We start from the raw sequence: 23,525 nt of genomic DNA, 5'->3' as shown, positions 1-23,525 counted from the left end.
GTTGGGAGGTACAGCTCCTAAGAGGCCATAGGACCTGAGGGAGAAGCACCTAGAAGAAGGGGTTCTGAGCCACGAGCAGGACCTCCAGACAGTCCTGGAACTGGTCTTCACTTCTATTCCGAGGACAAGCCACCAACAGCCCACTGAGTGTTCACTTTGAGGCTGGACTCCATGCTGCCGAGCTCATCCCCGCTCGGAGCCCAGAGCAGATGACTCACTGTCCCTCGTCGGCCACCGTGGGACGGACGGTGGGGAGGAGGGACCGGTCACCCGTCCCGGGGACACGGGGACACGGCTCAGTGGCCCTGCCAGCGGGGGAGGCTGGGGCCTTTCCCTGAGGAAGCTCTCAGCCCGCGGGACGGGGGTAGACGCTGCACAACCTGGGCAACGCGCGGGACCCCCGTGGGGTCGTTGAGTCCCCGGCCATGCGGCTGAGAGAGCCGTCCCGGTCAGGACCGCGTGCTCGGTGCACCTCGGGCCCAAACGTCCAGGCAGGTGCCAAGAAGAGAGAACAAGGGTCTCGGGCAGAACCTCTCAGAGGCAAAATGTTGACGGGGCAGAGGTGCGAGAGGCCTTCCGGCAAATGGCGAAGACCGGGTGGGGGCGGCGGTGGGTGAGGGGAGCCGTGGGTCCCTTGGGGAAGGGCCCTCGGAGGGGCCAGAGTAGCCCTGGTGGCCAGCGGCCCAACAGCACCCCCACCGTTTTCCTGCCAGAACCCCGACGTTGTGGTGGGTGGAGGAAACGTGGGCCCATTCCCCAGGCCCGGGAGAGGAGTCCCGACTGGCCTCCTGAAGTCCTGACGACGCTCCGGTTGCCCTGGGCCCACGACCCGCCTAACGGTGGCCTGTGGCCACGCTGTGGCCGGCAGCCCCTGGAGGGGAGACTCGGGCCTTCGGACAAAGCGTTTGCTTTCCTGGTAAAAGGGGAAGTCGCAGCAGACCTCACGCTCCCTTCTTCCCGCCTCCAGCGCCAGGGGCCGCAGGGGCAAGCGTCACAGTGAAAGCTCCGTGTGCTCAGGAGTCCAGGGCCATCGACCTCAGAGTTCCTGTCCCGGGGACACCACACGCCCGATGGTTACTTTGCGGCCGAACGCGGTCCTGGCGGGCACTGGCCACAATGGGGCGCGCGCGGCTTCGGGAGAAGTTGTGTAGAAGCAGCCTGTGGTCTGGGTCCCCAGGCCAAGGGTCTGCTCTCCGGAAGCCCCCGCCCAGCTTCCTGTCAGCTAGCTGGAGCCCCCCTGCCCCCAGCCCCCAGCCAGGCCCCCTGGACGGCCTTCGTGACCTCTCTCACGACCACCCTCTTGGCGTGTCCACCGGCCGCACCCACAGGGGCCCCTCTGGCCCGGCCAACGTCCCAGCTCCCGGCCGGCGGGGGGCCCAGGCCCTCGGGGCCGCCGGACAGGGGCACGGACACGTCCCCTCACCTTGGAGGAGCAGCCGGCCATCCTCACACTCTCCCCAACCGGACACTTTGCTCCCTCGGACACAGACGCCCCGTGCTGTCTTGAGCCTGCCTCTGAGGAGGCAGCGGTGGGGGCCCCGGTGCGACTCTCTTCCCCGAACCCGTGGCCCCCCACTGTCCCCGACAGGCCCCTGGGGGCCAGGCCCTTCTCGGCCAGACGGGGAGCAGTGGACACCAAGGTGGAAGGTCCGGATGGAGCCCTAACTGCCGCCAACCTGGACGCAACTTTGGACACATGACTTGGCCCCTCGGAGCCCGTGTCCTCGACAGACAAGTGAGGATAACACCGGCCCAGCCCATGTGGCTGCCGCGGGGACCCAGGTACAGATCCCGGGGCAGCACCGGGGACGAGAGGTGGGCGGCCAGTAAGGCTCACTCACCCACCTGCCCCCTCTCAGAGCCAGTGCACCTGTCCGTGGAAGGTACGCAGGGCAGGGCCCGGAATGATCCCCTCCCGGGAGCGTGGTCCCCAAGGGCGTTGCCCTGAGTCCTGAACGGTGTCCTGCCCTGAAAAATGCCTTCAAGGATCCTGACGTGCTTCTGCTTCCAGAGCGGCCAAGGAGGCTGGCGGGGGGGGGGGGGGGCGGTGGAGGTCCCGAGGGTCCCCACGCCGCCCTGCCGTCCTTGCCCCCGGCGGCACCAGATGCTGTCAGCCCAGGGACCGCCGAGCACTGCTTATCCTCAGCTCTGTGGCCACCAGTCAGCGGCAGGGAGCTGAAACTCCGGCAGGGAGACCCTATGGGGACCCTGCTCTTGGCCGTCAGCAGCTGTGTCCACGCCGGGCCTGCGGGTGCAGGAGCACCCGGATCCCCACCGGTGGCCCCAAAGGGGCCACGGCCTCCCGTACGTGGAGTGCGGCCATGGCCGCATGCGGTGTCAGGAAAAGCACCCCCAAGGCTGGGCTCACCGCCTGCAGGATCGGGGTGCAGGGGGCCCCGGTCCGGGGGTCCGAGCATATGTGGGCCCGGACAACAGAAGGGGTGCGTGGGAGGGCTGCGCAAGGGTCCGCGTCGTCTGCTGACACGGGGCGAGGCCAGGAGGGGAGATTAGCCAGCGGTGTGCGGTGGCTAATGTCAGCCAAAGTCCTCATCCTCGGGCGGCCGCAACACGGTCCCCACGGGTCCCAGAGGCTCCGACCCCAGCGGCCGTCCCCAGGCCGGGTGGCCCCTGCCGAGCGACAGGAAGGAGCGGAGGAGCCCAGGAGACGCTGGAAGAGGGACGGGCTCTGGAGGCTGTTTTCTCGCTTCCCAAGCTGTGATCGGAGTCCCCCTTAGATGACGCCAGACCCCAGCCTGGGGCCGGCTGGCGGCCGAGCTGGGACAGGAGCCTGTGTCCTGATCCCTGTCCCAGGAGTGACAGCAGGCCCCCGGAGGGCTCCCCCCTCTCCCACCCTACAGAGCCCTCCCCCTCCCAGCTCTGCATGGAGCCCCCAGGCTGGGTCTCCGTGGGGGTGTGGGCAACACTGGATCGCTTTGGGGAGCGAACCCCAAACTTGTGCCGGGAGGTGTGCTGGGAGGTTCGGGTCCTCAGGAGGGTGGGGGCGGCGTGCCGGGTCGCGAGGCTCTCCCTAGGTCTCCGCGTGTGTCAGGTTAGCCCAGTCAGGGAAATGGTCCAAGTCAAAGATGACCCGTCCCCACGTGTTGACAGCCAGAAATACACAGAAGACTCCGATTATGTTCATCATGAGTCCTGTTTTCACCTGGAAAAAGACGGGTTAGAGTCAGCACCCCCGGGTGGGCCGGGCCGTCAGAACAGCCGTGACGGCTGATCTGCTGGGCTCCTGTCCCTGGGCTGTGCTCTGTGCCCTGTGCTCTGTGCTCAGCTGGCCCCTAGGCAGAGCAAGGCGGGTCGGCAGGTGTCCTCGGTGCTCAGAGCCTCCGGGAAACCTCCACACCCAGGCCAGCATTTGGAAACAGCCTCGGGGAGGTGGCCTGAGGCCCAGCGGAGGCTCTGTGACCACTAGGGCCTTCCTTTCTGGCCTCCCCCTCCCATCCCAGGTGACGGAGCCAAAGCAGAAAGGAGGGGGTTGTCCTCTGTCTGCGTTTGCGGCCAGGACATCCCCCGCTCCCAGGCAGTGGCCTCTCCCGCCGCCTCCCTGCTTCTCCTGACTGTCCTCGCGGGCTCCCGCTGGTCTTGGAAGCCCGTCACAGCCACGCGGGACCCCCGCCCTCACCCTTTCCGAGGGCTCAGCGAGGGCTCCCCAGGTGAGAGCTTCCACGCCTCACCTCCCAGCTCTGGGGGCAGAGCGGTCCCCGGAACGTGAGAACGTCTCAGAAAAGAAGCAAAGGAGCACATGCATGCAAACACACGGGTCGTGGCCGTCACCGGTCGGTACCCCTGACGCCAGCCGGGAGTCGTGCGTTACCATGTCAGAAACCTTGAGGTGTCCATAAGCAAACACGATGGCATTGGGCGGGGTGGCCACGGGCAGCATGAAGGCAAAGGACGCGCTCAGGGTGCAGGGCAGCATGACGTACAGCGGGTTGAGGCCGATGGAACGTGACTGGGGAGAAACACGGCGCCACGGGTCACACACGCAGGTGCCGAAGGCTCCAGGGACCACCTCTCTGAAACGCGTCCCCCTAATGCGCCCTGTGCCTCCGTCCCGCCGGCCCCTCTTCCCGTCGGCACGGGTCTCGGTAAGAGCCTTGCTGGGCCCTGAAGGCTGAACCCGCAGCCACCTCCTGGGGAGGCCTTCCCGAAGGCCCCCTCGGTCCATTCAGCACCTACTTCCTGGGCACCAGCTACGTGCCACAGACCATGCCGGGTGCTCAGGCCGCACCGAATCTCGCGGCGTCCCCGCGGCCCACGTGTGCACATGGCTGTCCGTCCTGCCACGGACCTAGAGGGCCCGCGTCTCCTCACCTATGCACACGCGTGCTCTTACACACGTCTGGGATCGTTTGCATACGGAATTCGATACCGCTCTTTACAACTTAAAATTCAGCCACATCAGACAGCGCCCTGCACCCAGTGGATGTTCATTAAATGTTTGCTGAATGGACGAATGATACAGCTCACAATAGTTGTTCGTGTCTATGGAAACTAGCGATGATCCCTCGTGCAGATTTATGTGCACGTGATGACAGAGGCCTGTGCAACATTGTATCAGCAAAGCACTCAGGAGACAGACTCATCCCTAAGCAGGTGGCCGCAGAAGCAGACTGCTTAAATGAAAACGTACCTACAAACAAGGGGACAGCTTGGGGCTGTGAAGAGTGACAGCACAGGAAAACAAAATTCAGGTGCAGAGCAGGACCACAGAATGAGGCCATTGGTTTAAAAAGAGGGTGTGTGTGTGTGTGTGTGTGTGTGTGTGTGTGTGATACATCCAGAAAGATACCTAAGAAATGAATAACAGAGGGGCACCTGGGCTCAGTCGGTTGGGCGTCTGACTTTGGCTCAGATCATGATCTCACGGTTCATGAGTTCAAGCCCCAAGTCGGATTCTATGCTGACAGCTCGGGGCCTGGAGCCTGCTTCGGATTCTGGGTCTCCCTCTCTCTCTGCCCCTCCCCCGGTCGTGCTCTGTCTCTCTCAAAAATCAATAAACATTTTTAAAAATTTTTAAAAAGACATTAGTAACAGAAATGGAAGCTGGGGGGTCAGGGTCTGGCGTTATTGGACATTTGTTAGCCACGTGTAAGTATCATGTTTTCAACTCTAAATACCCTTCAAAGCTGTGATCCCCCCCCCCATGCTTGATAGTATCATTCCATATGACTATATTTAATCTCCCCAATCCTCTGCTGTTATGAAAATATTTTTGTAACAAGTAACTCTGTGATGGGTTGTTCTGGAATGAGCACCTCTGGAGATCTTCCCGAGATACATTCCCAGATATGAAATTGCCGGGGCGGACCTCAGGTTAGGGTTCCTGTGGGTAAACAGGTCTCAGGAAAGGCCACGCCCGGGCACACGCCCTCTGGGGAGGGCTGAGAGGCCCAGGCAGGGACCCCGTCTGTGTCCTGACCCCCCTTTCGTCCTGGCCTTGGATGTGCATGGTGTATGCACCCCACGTGCCTCTGTGACCCAGCTTGGGGGTCGCCGCCTGCCCCCTCTCCGGGGGTGGGTGCTGAGGCCGGGGCTCCGGGGGCCTCAGAGGTACCGTGGGCTTCAGCTTCTAGGAAAGCCTGTTTGCCAAGGGCCTGGCCACACCCCCAGGTGAAGACCTCCATTTGTCTGGCTCTGGGCTGGAGGCCTTTCCCGGGGGCGGGGGGCGCTCACCAGCGCTGGCCCAGCAGCCCGCTTAGGGGAACCGAGTTCCAACACTTTCATCCCTGCCCGGAACGGAAGGACAAAACCACTGGGTTTTACTTCCATACGCGCGGACGCCGGGGCACAGAGTGGAAATCTACTGACTTGAATCCTGAGCTCTTGGCTCAGACTCCTGACTCCAGGGTGACAACCACGGTCTCTCCCAGGCTCGGGCTGTCGCCCACAGAAGATTTCCACGGCCCCCGTCTTACTTGGCCCTAACCACAGCTTGGACCCAGGTCCTCCGACCGCCAGCCCAGCCTCCTGCTGCACCACCCTGAGGTCGGGACCGCCGCGCGATGGGCGTTGGAAGGAAGCGTAAGAGATCACAGCCTCTCCGTGCCCTGCCTCCTCCTGAGCTCTGGCTCGCACATGCTTGCCCACAGCACAGACCTCTAGCCTGGCACCGCCCCCCGCCCCCGCCCTGACCGTCCTCTCCCTCCCGCCTCCCCAAGACCCAGTCCCCCAGGCTCTCTTCCTGGCGGCCCCGCCCCGCCGCCCTCGTGCACACCCCGGGCTACGTGCTCCAGACCCTCCAACACCCCCATGACACTGGCCCGCAAATCCTGTCTCCTCAGCTTGAGAAATAACTAGCCACATTTATAAATGGATTTTGAGGGCCTGGTTCTTGCTGTGCACTTTGGGGACCGCGGAGGACCCGAGGACAGAGACCGAGGGTCATCAGAGGCTCAGAGGCCCAGGCCCGCAAAGCGTGTTTGGGCTCCGTCCCTTCAGGGACCCAGGACACGGTCCCAGCTTGGCGGCTTCTTGTGCCATGACGGCTAAGGGTCCCCTTCCTGGTGGGTCACTCACCATGGAGGCGAAGATGGGCAGGAATAGGGTCGTGGTGGCCACATTGCTCGTGCACTCGGTGAACACGGCAACAAGCAGGGACAGGATCAAGGTGATGGCCGCCGGGGGCACAGAGTGCAAGGGTTCCATCTGCTCCCCCATCCATTCCGACAGCCCCGAGGCCTTGAAAGCGGAGGGGGGGGGACAGTCACCAAAGGCTGCGGGCCCGAGGAGCTCAGCCCCTCCTGCAAGTCTGGCTCTCTCTCTGCATAAGAGCCACGGGTGGGCTCCACGAGGCCACACCCTCAATCCCCACCCTCGCCCTGCTGTCTCCTAAATCCGTTTCCAGCCCAGCTGGTCTATAACTGAATTTTGGCCCAGTGACACTCAACATGCCTCTACCTGAATTCACTCTCTCTGGCCCAGAGTCTGCTCCCCGGGGCTCCCATACACCTGCCGCCCACCCTGGGAAGCTGGACACCGCCCTGGGGTCCCTGTCCCCTTCTTCCTTATGCCCACTCAGCCACCCAGTCACCCAGAGCTCCTCATCACCATCTCCTCTCAGCCCCCGGTAGCTCTCCACGCTCAGGAGAGGGATCCGAGGCAGACACTGGGGATTTAGAGCAGGAGCGAGTCTCAGGAGAGAATAGCTCACGGGGCCTCACGCTCTGAGACTGGGTTGGATGACCGACTGTATGGGGCGCCTGCTGGATCTCCCTCAACGCCTCCCTGCTAGGTCTACTCGACCTCAGGGTGTTTTCCCAAGTGCAGATCTGACTGATTTGCCGCGGCCACCACCCTTCAGTGGTCACCCGCTGTCTTCACAGTAAGTTCACTCTCTCTGTTGTAACCCCCGGTGGAGTGGCTGCACCAGCCTCCTCTTCTGCTGCTCCTGCACTAGAAACGGCACACTTCCCCCTTCACTCAAGTGTCACTTCTCCCTGACATGCTTTTCCAGATGCGTCCCCCTCGCCAGGCAGCAAAGGCCTCAAAAGCAGGGACATATATCAATCTCCTCTGTAATGCTCAGACTGATTTAACAGGGACATAAAGGGAATGTTTGATGAATGAATGAATGAATGAATGAATGGGAGATAACAGATGGATGGGTGAGTTGACCAGATGGATGCATTTGTTCATCCAAAAGATATTTATGTCCTTGCTATGCACTGGGCTCTATTCTAGATGCTGAGGGAACAGCAGAAATAAGATAGACCAAATTTGTCCATGACATTCTATTCCTGGATGGATGGATGGGTGGATGAATGGACAGATGGACGGATGGAAGGGTGGATGGATGGATGGATGGATGGATGGATGGATGGATGGACAGATGGATAAATGGATAGATGGATGGATGGACAGATAGTTGGATGGATGGAAGGAAAAATAGATGGGTGGATGGATGAATGGATGGATGGGTGGATGGATGATGGGTGGATGGACAGATGGACAGAAAGAAGGATGGATGGATGGACGGATGGATGGCAGATAGACAGATGGATGAATGGATGGATAGATGGATGGACAGACAGACAGACAGTTGGAGGGAGGGAGGGATGCAGGGATGGAGGGATGGAAAAATAGATGGATGGATGGATGGATGGATGGATGGATGGATGGATGGACAGACAGCCAATTGGAGGGATGGATGGATGGAAGGAAGGAAGGAAGGAAGGAAGGAAGGAAGGAAGGAAGGAAAAACGGACGGATGGATGGACGGGTGGATGGATGGATGGATGGACGGACAGTTGGATGGGTGGATGGATATCAGCACGAAGCTGGCTCATCTCTCCCTCAACCCTACTTCTTCCCTACTGGGGAGGAATAGAAGTAAGAAAGTTTCATTTGTGTGTGTTTTCTCCTAAACACCAGTGCTCTCCTTCTCTGCTGTTACATACCTATCTAGAGAAAAATGCTTAAATGTCAACTGTATCAACAAGGAACTCATCAAGTAAAAGAACCAGGTGCAGTGGTGGAAGTGGTCACAGGGACTCGAAAGAAAGACCTCCCAGAACAAATCAAAGCAGAGATCATTATCGCCAACCCCCAGGGCAGCCCTCACAGCGTCCCCTGCCTCTCTTGGTTAACTTATTCTCTTGGTCACTTATTCACTCGTTTCTACAATTTTTCAAAGAGCACTTTCTCTCTTGCAGGCACTGCCCGTGTTGCAGGGCCTCTCGGTGACGAGACAGAGTCCCCTGTCCTCAAGACGCGTGCAGTTCTGCGGAGCAGACACAGAGCCACAGAGCACAGAGCAGGGGTGTGGGCAGAGGGACACCTCAGGTCTCTGCCGCCGTCTTGTGCAAGAGGGGCCCTGGCAGCCGGCAGCCGGGGGCGTTACCTCACATCCTTTGGCCAGTGCGAAGCCGCCCCCCAGCAGCAGCACGATGCCCCAGGGCACTTTCTCCTGGGTCACCTTCCAGGTCAGCAGCGCAGGGGGATAAAATGGAGCTTTCCTTTCTGGGAAGAAACAACAAAAGACACACATACACAAGCCAGAGCAGCAGCGGGAAGCAAAAGAGATCGATTCCAGGGGAATCAAAGCCTGTGTGGACCAGGGACGCCCTCCCAGAGCGAGGTTTCGCATCAGCTGAAACTCACAATGAACGCCACACCCAGTGCTGGTGAAAAATGCTGGGTAACGCTGTCACCCACTCCTGGGGAGCATACGCATTGGCCCAATCTTTTTGAAAAGCCATTTGGCATATATGCCCTTACAATAACACGACTCCTGGAAATTTATCCTAAAGAAGAAACATCTAGGGGCGCCTGGGTGGCTCAGTCGGTTAAGCGTCTGACTTCGGCTCAGGTCATGATCTCATGGTTTGTGGGTTCGAGCCCCGCGTCGGGCTCTGTGCTGACAGCTTGGAGCCTGGAGCCTGCTTCCGATTCTGTGCCTCCCTCTCTCTCTGCCCCTCCCCTGCTCATGCTCTGTCTCTCTCTGTCTCAAAAATAAATAAAAACATTAAAAAAATTTTAGAAAAAGAAGAAACACCTATGCACCTGAAAACACTAATTGACAGCAACGGAAAATTCCAAACGGCCAGAACGTTCCACAAGAGAGAACAGTTCCGCCCCTCGATGCGCTACGATGCCATAATTACAGAAAATGGACGTGAAGCCTGTGGCATTAACAGGAAGTGATCACACCGTAAAGACACGAAAACCCAAACAACCGAGAAACGGAATCTGAGCGGCCCGTGTAACACACATGCATCCCAGCAAAGACCGGAGGAGAGAAACCGGAAAAAGCACGGATGGCCTTGCGGGAAATTGGAAACGTCTGTCGGTTCTCTTATAATATTGCCAAGGTTTCAAACGTCTGGAGGGCACAAGAGAAGAATCTGCAGAAAACAGTCCCCAGGGAAGGCCTGACGAACGCTCCCGGGGGCCTTACCCTCCTCCGTCTGGCCACGGAAGTTGAACTGGGGCCTCTGCGAAGGCACTACGAACAGCAAGGTGGCCACAAAGGTGGCCACGGTGGCGTCAGACGCGTACCTAGCAGAGAGAGCACACGGACGTGCCCAGCTCAGTTTTGGGACCATCACCACTCGGCGAGCCTGCTCTGCGTCTACAGGCTCAGCCGAGCGTGAGGACTGGAGCCCTAAGGGCCGTGTAGACGGAACCCTGGCTGGAAACCAGGATGTCCACGTCTCTGCCCAGCTCTGCCCCCAGCTGGGTGACCCTCAGCCACTGGCTTCCCTCTCGGTCTGTGCTGCTCCGTGGACGAGCCTCATGACCTCTGCTCATCAGACTCTCTGGAATCCTGGGTTCACCAGGGTGCCCACGAGGGCTTTGGTGATAACTCAAGAGCCTTCAAATGCCACAGGTGGCCACAGGCAGCTGTCCGCCCGCCCGCATGGCCTGCCTTGTCTAGGACACGGGTGTTTCTCAACCTTGCTTCCTTCTGGCCACAGAACAGCTCAACCTGGAGGGAGGCGGCACACATCCTCCGGGCCAAAGAGGCCCTGGACCCCGGACTCCGTCTGCTTTCAGAGGGAGGAAAGACGGCAGAACAGAAGTTTGGAAGCTAGAGCTCCGGGCTCAGCAAATCTCTCTCCGTCACATCCCGGCCACCCTGCCTGGCCAGCAGGAACTGTCTGCGGGCCTGTCGCGAGGACTGGGGAGAAGAGAACCAGCCGTGAACCAAGGCAGCGCTGCAGAAGTCATGCGCGGGGCCGGGGAACCCGTAACTTACTTTGTCTCGCCCTCCTCCCAGGCCAGCGACACCCAGCCGGGCATGAAGCCGGGGTCCCGGGAGAACCACAGGCCGACCAGCAGGAGGAAGCAGAGCAGGACGTTGGCCTCGGCGAAGGAGAACGGCCCCAGCTTCCTGTACTCCTGCCACAGCAGCTCATACACGGCCTTCTCGTGATGCCTGCTCTCCAGCCCGCAGCCCCAGGACGCCTTAAAACTGGAGGTGCAGAGACAGAAGGCGGCGAGGCCGGCCGGACGGTCAGACGGCGCTGCCTGTCGCCCACGGCGGCCCTCCCCTGCCGGCCCTCCCCCGCAGTGCGCAGGGCGGGAAAGTCTCTGTTAGGTGTGCCCAGCGCGTGGCCCAGGGCGTCCCCAGAGCCGGAGGGGGCTCCCCGGGAGCCTGTGGCCACGGCCACCACAGTGCGCCCTGCAGGACCTCCCCCGGAGGTGCTGGCATGAGGGACAAGGAGGAGGAGGGATCCCTGGGCAGCTGTAAGGGTACCTCAGCCGTGGGAAGGGCCCGCCAGGGCCACAGGGCCCCGGACACGGCCCACGGGATTCTCCGGGCATTCCAGCCCCCGTCAGCCTGAAGGCACTGGGCGAGGCCAACAGGACTGTCCCTGGAGAGCCCTCCCTGGCGGGAGCGCCTCCTGACCCCTGGGGCACACTTCCCGGGAGGGCAGGGGTGCACGGAATCGGCACCAAGGGCCAGTCTGTGAGCCGTTCTCGTGACGCCGGCTCCCGGGATAAGGGGCCGCTCGGTGCTCTCAGCTGCCCGGCCCGTGTCCGGTGCCACATGTCCCGACACCGACTCCACGGCGGCTGCAGACGGGACTCCCTCGGGCAGGTGGGTGTCCATGCCGGCCCCCAGCCGTTGCCGCCACGCCTCCCGGACGCCCCCTCCCTGACATGAAGCGGTTCGCTCCCGGCTCAGGGCCAATCTGGCGGCTGCCGGGCTGGCACCCGATGCCGGCGGGTGGGTCGGGCTGCCCGCGGGAGCCCCGGGCTGGGGGGTGCAGGGTCCTGTAGAATGGCCGCCACGGAGCCCCTGACCCAGTGCTGCAGAGCCGGGGCGGGGAGGCCCTTGGACCCCCAAGGGCGTCGCCGGGGAAGGTGCGCAGAGGAACCCCCATCCCTGGCCCCGGGGACAGCCTGCTCAGGAAAGCCGGGTACGAGCCGGCTGTGATGTCCTGTTAGTGCTGGGGACCTGTGGACCCCAGGGCTGGACGTGAACTCGTGAACTCGGAAGGCGGCTTCCCGGACGAGCTTCCTAGAGGAGGCTGGAGGCAGCCTCCCTGAGGTCGTGCCCCATGACCTGAGGTTGATCCCCACCACCATCCAGATGCGGGACCCGGATGAGGGCACCGCAAGAGGCAGGTGCTACCCCTGATCCGGTGAGGGCATCTAGGAAGCCTGGAGCAGGGGCCCCCGGGGCCCGAAACGCTCCAGGCACGGCCTGCTGCTCCCGCCATCGGGGCTGAGTGGGAAAAGCTGTCCCGGCGAGGCTCCGGGGAGCTGCCCACCCACCAGGCTCCGCGTCGGGTTAGCAAGGACCACGGGGCTGGAGCGGCGGGCCGGCAGTGTGGGCGCGGCAGCCCAGAAGGCAGACACGGGCGGACGCCCTCCTCAGAAGGGCAGCAGAAGCCTCGCCAGGCTGGGGGGCCACAGCTGGGGTTCCTGACATGACATCCCCTGACGCTGGCAGTGCCCCTGTGGCCTCGGGGCCAGCCCAGCGCCCCCTGCTCTCTCTGCCAGGAGCTCAGCGGGCCTCGGGGCCTCGGGCAGCCCCCCAGCTCGGGCTGGTGCCCCTGACGCCTGGCTGTACCGGGCCTCGTGGCAGTCAAGGGCAGTAACCCTCGGCCTCCCCAAGAGGGGCTCTTAGGGACTCCGCTGTGTCCCCCACGTTCACGTGTTGAAGCCCTAACCCCCGGCCAGACGGGCTCGCCTGAGCCTCGCACGGACGCACCGGAGCCGCTCACCTGAACCTCATGTAGACGCACTGGAGCCACAGCCAGGCCAGCAGCAGCATCACCAGCATGTTGGGAAAGGCAAAGCCAAACCAGGAGGCGAAGTTCACCAGGTCTTTGCTGTCCGGAAACAACCTGAAGGGAGAGACACTGAGCTGTGCACGGTGTCCCCAGGGTGGACGCTGAGACCGGGCCTCGCCACGCACAGAACAAGACCGGGGGGTGGCTGAGCGCCCTGCCTGAGCATCCGGGCCCCCCTGGGGACCTCGCCTACACACAGGAGCCGGCCAACAGCTTCAGGGCTCCACGGATGAGGTGGGAGGGCAGGGGGGCCCTGGGAAAGCCACCCTCCAGATCCTCCTGGGGCTGGCGGAGGGTCACTTCCGCGGCGGCCGGCCCTCTGCCCCCAGGCACCGGCTCCCTTAGACACAGCCTTCCCCACTCAGCTGCCTTTCCCAGAGGAACTCCGGGGAGAACGGTAAGGCCATCATTATAGAAGGTCCTCGAAGATCAAAACAGTCTGCGTGTTGGGCCTCAAGTGTCTGCGGGCTGGGCTCCTTCCCGCCTCCCGGCTGTCCTGCCTGCCGGCCTGGTCCAGCGGGTAGCTGCCCGTCAGGGCCCCTCACTCGGTGATCCCAGCCCCACCCGCACCAGCCGGGCCCAGGATGAGACTCCTCAAGGCCTGTGTCCCTTTGTGGCCAGGGCGGGAACGTGCCCACCAGCCCTGTGGTTTCTCTGCAGCCCCTTCAAGGGCGCTTAGAGGCAACAAGTAACCTGACCTGTGACCCTCCCATAGGGCACCACCGTTAACAGCCGGGGTTGTTAACGCATCGAGCCCGCTGGAGGGGGCTTCTGTGTCTGTTTTCTGCAAGTTTGACAGGGACCCGGCCTCTCGCGCCACACTGTCGTTTCCCTCGACTTCAGCTCCGTATTCAGGGCGCATTCCCGTCGGAGCGAGAGCCCGGGGAGGAGGGCAGGACTCGCCCCAGAGCAGAAGCCAGCCTGTGGGGTCTCGGGCAGGTGCAGGGCTGTCCGGCCCCGGCCCCGGCCCCAGCTGAGCAGGAAGGAGAGCTGGGGGCCCCCCGGCCCCGGGCCCTCCTTACGTCCCCAGAAGGCAGGCCCGTGACTCACTCGTGCATCTGGCCCAGAAGCACCACGTTGGGCCCCGTCCCTGTCAGTGTGGCGGTCCCTCCGATGCTGGCCGCGTAGCACACGCACAGGGTCATGGCCTTGCGCACGCTCCTCCGGTCGCGGTCGGCCCGCAGCCCCTCGGGGGGCCCTTCGAAGGTCACTTGGCTCCCTGTGGGGGGCACGCGGCAGGCTGAGCTCCAGCGCCTGACCTTGCCCCGGGCCCCTGCGGCCTGCCTCCACCTCCTTCCAGGAGCTCAGCTCCACACAAATCCGGTGGCTTCACACATGCCCTTCTCTCCTGGTGCCCTGTCCCTGCTCAGGCTGTTCCCTCCGCTAGGGGACAGGGACAGCCCTCCGAATCCACCTCAGGGCCCTCTCCCCCCACAAGGCCCGTCCCTCTCCAGCGCTCCCTCGGCGTCCGGCCGAGGCATCCCTGGGTCAGATGAGCCTCGCCGGGGGCCTCCCTACCCGGCCTGCCGGGCTCTGCCGTCCCCGGGGAGCGTGTCTGTGCACCTCTGTAGCCGGAACCCGGCCCGGGGCCCGGCGACAAGGCCATCGCCCCCCCACCCCGGGGACGTGCGGTGAACGCGGCAGAGAATGAATGAGACGGGCGCTCTCTAGCCAGCCCCGGGGCCTCCCCCCGCCCCCCGATGCCTGTGGGAGCAGAGGCCCCCCGGGCAGGGGCAGGTGCGGGCAGGGGTGAGGGGCACCCGGGCCGGGGGCTCACCTGGCAGCTGGCCGGCCCTGCCCTTGTCTGCCAGCTCCAGGGCCCCCAGGCCGGCCTCGGCGGAGCCGGCGGTCTCCATCTGCTGTAACATGGCCTCCACGATGGGCACCATCATGGCCGTGGTGGCCGTGTTGCTGATCCACATGGAGAGAAAGGCCGTGACGCCCATGAAGCCCAGCATCAGCCTGTGGGGAGGGTGGGGGGGTGGGGAGGGAGGTTCTCAGCATCAGCCTGCAGAGGCGGGGCGGGGAGGGAGGCCACAGGTTCCCCCGGCCCCCCCCCCTCGGGAGCCAGCGGGGGACAGGACGGCCCTGCAGGGGTGGCAGGGGCTGGGGCCGAGGCGTGGAAGCCGGTGTGAGACCGGATGGTGTCAGAGGGTGTCACAACTATAGTGCCTCCCCCCCCCAACCCTCCGCACAAACATTCTGACACCCCTGTGCCGGCTACGGGGTCACCGAGAGCCTCAGACCCAGTCAGGGCTGTAAGGGGCTGCCATCCAGCAAGTGAGCACCAACATCCAGCTGGAACCGGCCCAGTGGGGAGAGCTGGCCCCAGAGTGACCAGGCTGGGTGGCCAGCCCTCAGGGGGTGGGAGCCTGCCCCCCGCTCCATCCACGCCCTCTGCCCCCTCCACTCGACAGTGGACCAGGACCACAGACTGTTCTGGAAACATGTCCCTTTACTGGTAACACCCCACCTTCCCCAGCGTCTAGACTGGCTCCTCGTGGAGAACCTGTCGGACCGCAGCCTTCTCCATGGCCTCCCTCCCAGCTCCCGCCACCAGGGCCGAGCACATCCCCTCCCCCACCCCCCAGCCTCCCTGGGACATTCGTCTCTGGCCGGATCTGGAGGAACGTTCCCACATCTGCTCCCCCTTTCGGCTGTGAGCAGGGAGGGTCTGATTCTTCCCCGAGGCTCCAGGGCCAGGACTGGAAGGCTGGGGGGGAGAGGGGGGGTTGGCTGAATGGGACTCTGCTGCTGGTGGTTCCGTGCTCCTGTGGGCCAGACCCCTCCCCGAGGTCACCGACCGGCCCGAGGAAGGATCCAGGGCTGTACTGCCCAAGGTTCAACAGTTGTCCATGCAGATGGGCCCCATGGACCCAGAAGAGCAGAGGCCAGGAGGAGGCCATGTCTGCATGAGTCAAGGCCCCACAGAGGCTCAACGAAAAGCCCCCCCAGGACGGGCAGTGCCGTGGACGGCCGGAGGCCGAGCTCCCAGGAAGAGCGGAGACCAGTGTGTGGCCGTCCCTCGTCTGGAAGGCAAATCTGTGCAGCTCGCTCCAGAACGAGGTCCACCTGCTTGTGGAGAAGCCACACCCTCCAAGGATCCCGAGAGTGAGGATTCTGAGAATTCTAGAATTCAAGCCTCCAGACTATGCAGGGGTTCTGCATTCGACCCCGTAGAAGCTCCCTGCAGAAGCTCCATGGAGCGTGACAGATCGGGGGCCGGGGTCTGGGAGTGCCCGCCACGACCCCGGCACATGGACTCCCCAGGAGGGATGTACCAGGAATTGACCAGCCGCTGCCTCCGGAGGCCGGGCTGGAGACACAGGGACACAGGCCTGCCCTCACTGAGGGAGCCCCAAGAGAAAGGTGCGGCCTGAGTCCCCAGTTAGAGGCTCAGGCCGGTCCGACCCCCATGTGGCCATCAGCAGTCTTTAGCCTGAGGGCAAGGTGGCAGGTGCTGCGGTCAGGGTCAAGCCCATTTCCTGCTTTCCCCACAGAACCCCTAGGGGTATCAGGCAGGGCTTGATCCAGCCTCCACCCGCTCGGTTCCCTGCGGGACCTGCAACCCCTCCCCCAGGTCCTCTGAACACACGGGGCCTTCCCTGCCCAGTCTCTTCTGCATTCAGAGGACCTTTACTCCCCGCTGCTCACACGCCCCACCCAGGGGTCCAATGCCTGCCAAGCCCTGGCGGCCGGCCCTCGCCCACGGGGCATCTGGTGTGGCGCGTCCCGCCCCGGCCCGGCCGTGCAGAGCCCTGTGCTGAGAGAGAGAGAGAGAGAGAGAGAGAGAGAGAGAGAGAGAGGGCACTCACTGTGCTGGCTTGGCCCCCACCCACAGGAGCGTGCGCAGGGCTATCCTCTTGTGCAGATTCCAGCGCTCCACGGCCACGGCCATGATGAGGCCGCCCAAGAACAGCATATTGGTGTCCTTCATGTACTGGATACACACCTGGAGGACAGCACGGGGCCCATTAGGGCCACCCCGGCCCCGGGACCGGCCAGCAGGCCAGGCAGCCCGAGTGGGGATGGAAGGTCAGGAGGTCCGTCCGCGGGCCAGACACGTCGGGTCCCCGGGGGGGCCGGGCAGCTCCGACAGGGGCTCGGGGAGTGTGCCACGGGGCAGACGCAGCATGCCGCCGGGGGCCCCCGGGGGCGCTCACCTGCTTGGAGTCCAGAATCTTCAAGAGCGGGAAGAGCAAGGCCGGCATGAGGGAGGTGACGGCCAGGGGGATGACCTCCGTGCACCAGTACACGGCCATGAGGATGATGACGTAGGCACACCTGACGAACTGAAGGAGCAGCCCTGAGGCCTCGGCACCTGGTGCCCCCTTCCCCCACCAGGCACCCCCCCTCCCCGCCGGCAGCCGCGGGCACGGCCGGAGCAGGCTGCCGTAGTCAGAGGGCCTGCCCTCGGGCCGCTCCACCGGCACAGCCTCCCCGGCCCAGGACCCGAGGGGACCCAGGACCTCGTGCCCCTGCCTCCCAGCTGGGTCCTGGGCAAGCCCTTGCACCTGTGCAGGACACAGCAAGAGAGGGGGCGTGGAGGAAGAGGGGGGAGGAGGAGGAGGACGACGAGGACGAGGACGAGGACAGAATACAGAGGTCCCCAGCTTCCCACTGTTTGACCTAATGGTTTTTCGACCCTCCAAGGTGCCATCGTGGCCACACGAAGGAGGATCCGTATTTAGAATTCCCCGGGCTCCGCACGAGCGGCCGGCCTCCTCTGTGACCCTGGCGACAGTGGCCTCAGCTCAGAACAACCGTTCTGCGCCCCCACGGGCCTCCCGGTGGTCACTCTCGCGACCGCACTCCACGAATTGCACAAGACATTCAACACTTTAGGTCGGAGAGGCTGGTGCCCAACTGCGGGGCCGGCTGGTGAGCTCCAGGCGCCACGGCAGGGGCTGAATGCTTTCTCCGCCTAGATACCTTCCGCTGGCCGTGGGTTGATGGGGACACAGCCCCGTCCCAAGTCCAGGAAGATCTGCACCTGTTCAGTAACGCGCTGGTCCCTCTCACAACAGCAGATGCGGCGGGGATCCTGGCCCCCTGCCGTGGAGGAAGTGTTTCTTCTCGGCCGGCACGGGAGGTCGGGACCGCCCCACGTTCTCCAGGGGACCCGCTCGCCCCAACTCCTGCTTCGGCTTCTCATTCCCGTCCCAAAGGGCTGCCCGGAGCGCCTGCTCCCGGAAACTAGCTGCCAACCAGCCCGTGTGGAGAACCACTGGTGCAGGGTATTCAGGCTTGTTTTTATCACTGGGCTTTCTCATCAGCACCTCCCGTCACAAAGGCCTCGAGCTTCCGAGTGGAGTCTAACCCTGGGCGAACCGTCCGGCGGTGCCGTTAGCCGCATAGCCCCTGGGACCTCGGCTTTGTGGTGAGACAGGCCTGGTTCTGGCACAAGCTGGAGGCCGGCCGCTCACCGGCTGTAGGACTTGGGGCCTCGGCCCCATCGCCTCCGGGGACGGGGATGACCTGGCCCGCCTCCCTAGGCTGGCATTTGGGGTGCCCACCCAGAGCGCCCTCTCCCCCCTCCCGGCCCTTCCCCCGAGTCAGCCACACCTGCCGCCCCTGCCCCTCACCGTGCCACCGCCCCCCTGCACCCTTCTGACCTTCCCACGTCCGGCCCTGCACACTGTGGCTCCCTCTCCCAATCTGCGAATCTGTTCAGGGCATCCCCCATTTAAAAGCTTTCTGTTGCCTTCAGGACAAAACCCAAATGCCTCAGCAGGGCTCAGGAGACCCCCTGTGAGGAGCAGGCCCTACAGACACAGCCCCCCCCCCCCGCCCTGTACCCTGAACTTCTCTGGCGGTGACTGTCACCACTTTTCTCTTGCACACATGCTACCTGTCCCCCCCCCACCGCCTGGAGGGACCGCTGGCCGCACAGCTCCGGGGTTCTCCCCAGCCCCTCCCCCGCCCCACCCACCCTGTGTCCCCAGCAGCTCGCACCCTGGGCTGTCACGGCTGGCCCCCACCCAGCACACACAGCCAACAGCGACCAGCTTGGGCGCAGAGCCCGAGCCCGTGGGTCACTCTGTCCTCAGCACCCAGCACCAGCTGACACTCAGGGGACACTGGCCGAGTACCGATGCGGGGACAGACCAGCCGAGCCCGAGCCATCCACCTGACGGCAGATGCACCTGTGCACGGTCACCTTCTCGTCACCCAGGAGACCACCTACTGTGTGCAGAAAACATTGCACCAAGACCTGGAAATTCTCCATCGGCCTCCCAGGAGCACCCCGGGGCACTGCCCGACGGCCTGGCCACTGCCGCGTGGGGACCAGCGGTTCTGCGGGGGACCGAGCCAGCCTTGAACTGTAGACGCAGCATCCGTGGCCTCTGCCCCCACTAGACGCCAGTAGAAAGGGCCCTCTCCAGGGGTGATCGTAAAAATGTCCCCAGACTTTGCCAGACGTCCCGGGGCCCGGGGCCTGCAGGGGCCAATGCTAGTTGGAGTCGCAAGGTTCAAGGCAGGACTGCAGCGCAGTTAGAAGCCCAGGCTTTGGCGCTAGACAGACCCGATCCCTGTCTACTGTCTGCCACTGTCTGGCCTTCAGGGTCCCTGATGTGTCTGGACCTTGGTTCCGTGGTGGGGGGAGGCTAGGAATGATCCCCTCCAGCGGCGGACAATAAGGAGGTACATTGCAGAGAATTTAAAAACAGCAACGCTATCCCCAAATCCTTCTCTTCGTCATCATCCTGCCGTAGCAATGCTCAGCAAGGTCGCAGATATCCGCCCCCCCTCCCCCGCCACTCCCAGCCCGGCCCTCTCCCGGCTGCCCAGCCAAGAGCACCCATTAACGTCCGGTGTGCAGAGAGGGCTGGGTGTGACTCATGTCGTCTAAACTCAGCAACGTGACACGTGTAACCACTTTTCACGGCCCGGTCCCTGGAGGCACCAAATATAACCCGCTGGGAATGCGTCTGGAAGGGAGCTTAATTCCGAGAGAAAGGTGGACAGTGGGAGTCACAGGGCAGTGCCCAGCACGCAGCGGGTCAACAGCCGTCTGCCTGATGCACAAGTGAATAAAACCATGGCTCATTATGAAACTAATTAACAAGCAAGGGTGTCTGTGACACGGTGCTTAACGGGGAAACGTGGGTGAGAGCACATCTGTGCGTGGGTGTGTGTTAGGGCACTTAAGGGTGTTTTCATGTTCATATTATATGTAACAGACCTTGCAATTAAGAATTTTTAAATAATTTTGGGGCACCTGGGTGGCTCAGTCGGTTGAGCGTCCAACTCTTAGTTTCGGCTCAGGTCGTGATCTCGCGGTTGGTGGGTTCGAGCCCCGCGTCCGGCTCTGGGCTGACACTGTGGAGCCTGCTTGGGATTCTCTCCCCCTCTCTCTGCCCCTCCCCTGCCCGTGCTCTGTCTCTCTCTCTCTCTCTCTGTCTCAAAAATAAACACAAAAAAAAAAACTTTAAAAAGAGAATTATTTAATAATTTTAACAAAACAAACAATAGGATGAACATATTGTTTATTTTGTTAAAGAGCAACCTTCTCGGGGAAGGACCCAGAGAAAACTCCCAAGAAGTGGAGCAGAGATGAAGCCAGGAAGGATCAAGGTGGAAAAAGAGCAAAGCCGGGGAGAGGGCCGGGCACCAGCAGAGAGTGGCTGCCTGGGAGCCGCTTCCGCGCGCTCGGGGACCGGGACGGCCGCCCACGCTGCTGACCGCCCGCCCGCCGCCTTCCCGGAAGCCCTGTCCCCGACAGGTGCACCTGGGTTCCTTGCACGAGGGGGCGCTGTGGGGGCGGGGCAGCGAGCTCTTTGCTGGTGACCAAAACAAGATGCACGCGGGAGGGAACAAGAACACAGGGTCCTGACGCCGGCGGGGGAGGGGGGGAGGGGACAGCACGGAAGGCTGCCTGTAGGACGCCTCTCACGAGGGTCTCCCCTTCCTCGCCTGATCCTCGCCCCCAGGGCGGGTTGCTGACGTGCATACACACCCCGAGTTGAGGGTCCCATCAGGACCCCCCTGTGTGCGCTCATGCGGGCGTGTAGAGGTGTGTGTGGGCCGGGGGTGGGGGGGTGGGGTCTCAGCCACGCTCTCTCTGAGCAGGAGGGTCAGCCAAGCTGCTGTCACCCTCCCAGGAACTTCACTCCCTGCCAGCACAGAGGAGGCCAGCTTTCCTGCCTGGCTCCCTCGCCGTCCACGAGAAAATACGGCTTCTCGCAGCTGGTGCGGCACTGAAGGGCCCCCCACGGCCGGATCTGAGGCCCTTGGCCGGTCCAGGGTCACGCGCAGCCCACCCAAGGGTCCTTCCGGCCTCCCTCCCCCATCCTAGGAACTGGCATCGTCCGCTTTTGGTGCCCAAAGTCGGAAAGCGTCAGAAGCACACCTCCTCGCCCACTGTAGAGATGAGAAAACCAAGGCCCAGAAAGTGCGGGCTCTTGGGTAAAGTCGCACAGAGAAGGCGGTGGTGGAAGTGAAATCTGTCACAGGTGGGCTCCCCGAACTCCCAGCCCAGCCCCCCTACCTCCTTGGCCCCCGGGGCACCCCCTAAAGAGCTCCTCTGTTCCCCTGAACCTGCCCCCTGGTGGGGGTGGGGAACCGGAGGTTTCCTGTCTGGGCTCAGAGTGAAGGCGCTCAAAGAGGGATGGAGGAAGGAGCAGCCAGCAGCCACAAAAGGCTTCAAAGGGCTTCGGGCCTCTGCCAAACGGGCTTCCACGGCCCAGCGGCCAGGGCTCCCGGCCCGCCCCCGCCCTGCGGCCAAGGCCATTCATCCAGGCCTCCCTCCCTGAGCGCTGGGCAGCCGGGTAAGGGCCGCGGCTTCCCCGAAGCCCTGGGTCGTGCCACCCAAGGCGTGAGCCTGGGAACGCGCCCGCCTCCTGCCTGGAGCCGCAGGCCAACTCTGACCAGCCTCTCAGCCGGCGGCTTCCCGGCCTCGGAGCAGGGAAGAAATGTGCATCACTGAGAGGGAAACTGAGGCTCAGAGAAGGGCCAGGGAGAGGCAAAAACAGCCCTTTGGCATCCACTCAGGGGTTTTTGCCAGCGTCCCTCACTGGCCTCGGGAGCCCCCCACAGCTGCAAATTCCTCACTTGCTAAGAGGGGGTGGGGGTACACAGGCGCCCAGGCTCCCTGTGGGTGCGGGCGACACTTGAGGGTGAAGTGGAGGGAGATTCCGAGCCAGGGGCTGAGCCCATGGACAGCCCGTGTGGCAGGATCCCAGCTAGCTTGCGGGTTTCTGCGCCCTGGGGTCTCCGTGCCCCTCCACATTGTTTGTGGTCACCTCCCATCTGGCCCCCGGAGCTCCCGCCAGAGTGCGCGCCCAGGGATCCCCGCGCTCCAGCTCTGTGCTCCCGGGTCGGTGCCCGCGACCCGCGCAGGGCCCAGGGGGTCGGCGGGGCTGCGGGGAGACGCAACTGACCTTGGCGGGCATCAGAATGACGAGTGGCAGCAGCAGGAGCGGGGTGAGGAACAAGATCACGAAGGACTTGAACCTGGAGACATAGGTGCGCGCCGCCGAGGCCATAACGCAGGAGGGAGGCGGCGGGAGAGGCGAGTGACGGCAGCCAGCGACCCGAGGGCTTAAGAAGGGGCCGCAGCGGGAAGGGGAGGGGGGGCAGTGCCAACCCCGCCCCCGTGGCGGGGCCTCCCCGCGGCCCCAGGGGCGGGGCCACCGCTTGGGGTCGGTGGGGCGCGCCGGCCCCCAACTCCGCCAACCCCGCCCGGGAGCGTCCTGGGCCCGGGCACCCGCCGGCTCTCCAAGCCTTTCCTGCGCCACCCAGGACAGAGGCGCGCGCGGGGCTGCCGACCAGGGGCGATAGGTCCTTCGTGGTGCCGGCTTTGGCGTGAGCCCCCGTCCCCAGAGCCACCTGCAGCCTCCTGGTCTCCGCGGGGCTCCCAGACGGAAAGTCCTCGCAAGCCCCTGGGTCCCTCGGAACTGACGCCCCGGCCGCTCCCTCCTTTGCCGGTTACTCCCGCCCCCGCCTCCCGCACTCCAGAAGGGTCTCTGGCGGAGACGTCCCCGCGCCCTCCTAGCCGCCGGCCTTGCGCCCGCAGGTCACCCCGGCCTCCCGGCCGCGTCCGCGCTGCGCTGGGCTCAGGACCCCTCCCCCCCTCCGCGCGCCCTCCCCGACCCAGCGCATCCCGCGCTCTGCAGCCATCGCCGAGGAGGCCGCGCTAAGGTCCCCGAGGGCCGAGGGCCGAGCGCCTTTCGCCCTCCAGCGGACACCAGCCGCCTGCCTGCGGCTCCCGCCTGACCCAGGCTGCTGTTGCCAAGTTACAGAGGGGATGGCGGCGGGGCAGGGGGTCTCCGGTGGAAGGGCCCTTCAAACATTCTCTCTCCTGAAAACACTTACTCAGCGCCTGTTGTGTGCCGGGCCCCTGGCTGGGGCGCTGGAGACCAAGGTGCAGACAATACGCCTCCTCACTGCCTCCTTCCCTCCCTTCTCCTCCGCAGGCCGGTCTCATCCTGCAGCTTTCTGTTGGTGAGTCGCACCCAGCCTGGGCTTGAACCCCAGCCTGCCCCTTAGTGGTCAGGCCGGGTCTCATCCCGCCCTGGTGCTGGAGCCCCGCATCGCATTTCCAACCTTTCCCGCCAGGACGCACAGCAGGACCTAAAACAACACATCCTAAGTCAGGCCGGTGACTTTTCCCGTGACCCCCACCTAAGGAGGTCCCCCAGACCCCTCCTGCCTCTGCGAGCCTCCTGCCAGCACCCTCCTGCTTTGTCCTTCTCAGAATTTCCCCCCTTGCCTTCCCCACCCCCACCCCTCTACCCCCACACCCCGCACACTCACCACAATCTG

General features: G+C 63.7%; 1 protein-coding gene across 4 annotated transcripts; it reads right to left on the bottom strand.

Annotated features, from left to right (window-relative positions):
• Nucleotides 1-2,664: 2,664 nt before the first annotated feature.
• Nucleotides 2,665-23,210, bottom strand: SLC13A5 (solute carrier family 13 member 5). Of its 4 annotated transcripts, none has more exons than XM_019817022.2 (12): nt 23,076-23,210; nt 16,922-17,050; nt 16,574-16,710; nt 14,536-14,720; nt 13,809-13,977; nt 12,690-12,812; nt 10,712-10,927; nt 9,911-10,011; nt 8,855-8,973; nt 6,532-6,693; nt 3,827-3,964; nt 2,665-3,160 (listed from the first exon to the last, which is right to left on the bottom strand). In XM_019817022.2, the coding sequence occupies exons 2-12, from the start codon at nt 17,018-17,020 to the stop codon at nt 3,029-3,031; spliced, it is 1,581 nt and encodes a 526-aa protein (XP_019672581.1). In that variant the 5' UTR covers nt 17,021-17,050; nt 23,076-23,210; the 3' UTR covers nt 2,665-3,028. The 4 variants fall into 4 exon arrangements, with proteins under 4 accessions (XP_019672581.1, XP_003996187.1, XP_044900465.1 ...); XM_003996138.5 differs by lacking the exon at nt 23,076-23,210 and adding an exon at nt 22,142-22,464; XM_045044530.1 differs by lacking the exon at nt 23,076-23,210 and adding an exon at nt 18,374-18,518.
• Between the last annotated feature and the right edge of the window lie 315 nt (nt 23,211-23,525).

This window comes from Felis catus, chromosome E1 (genome assembly GCF_018350175.1).
Source record: "Felis catus isolate Fca126 chromosome E1, F.catus_Fca126_mat1.0, whole genome shotgun sequence".
Classification (NCBI taxonomy): Eukaryota; Metazoa; Chordata; class Mammalia; order Carnivora; family Felidae; genus Felis; species Felis catus.
Note: the sequence above shows the minus strand (reverse complement) of the source record. Positions and strands in the feature narration are given on the sequence as shown.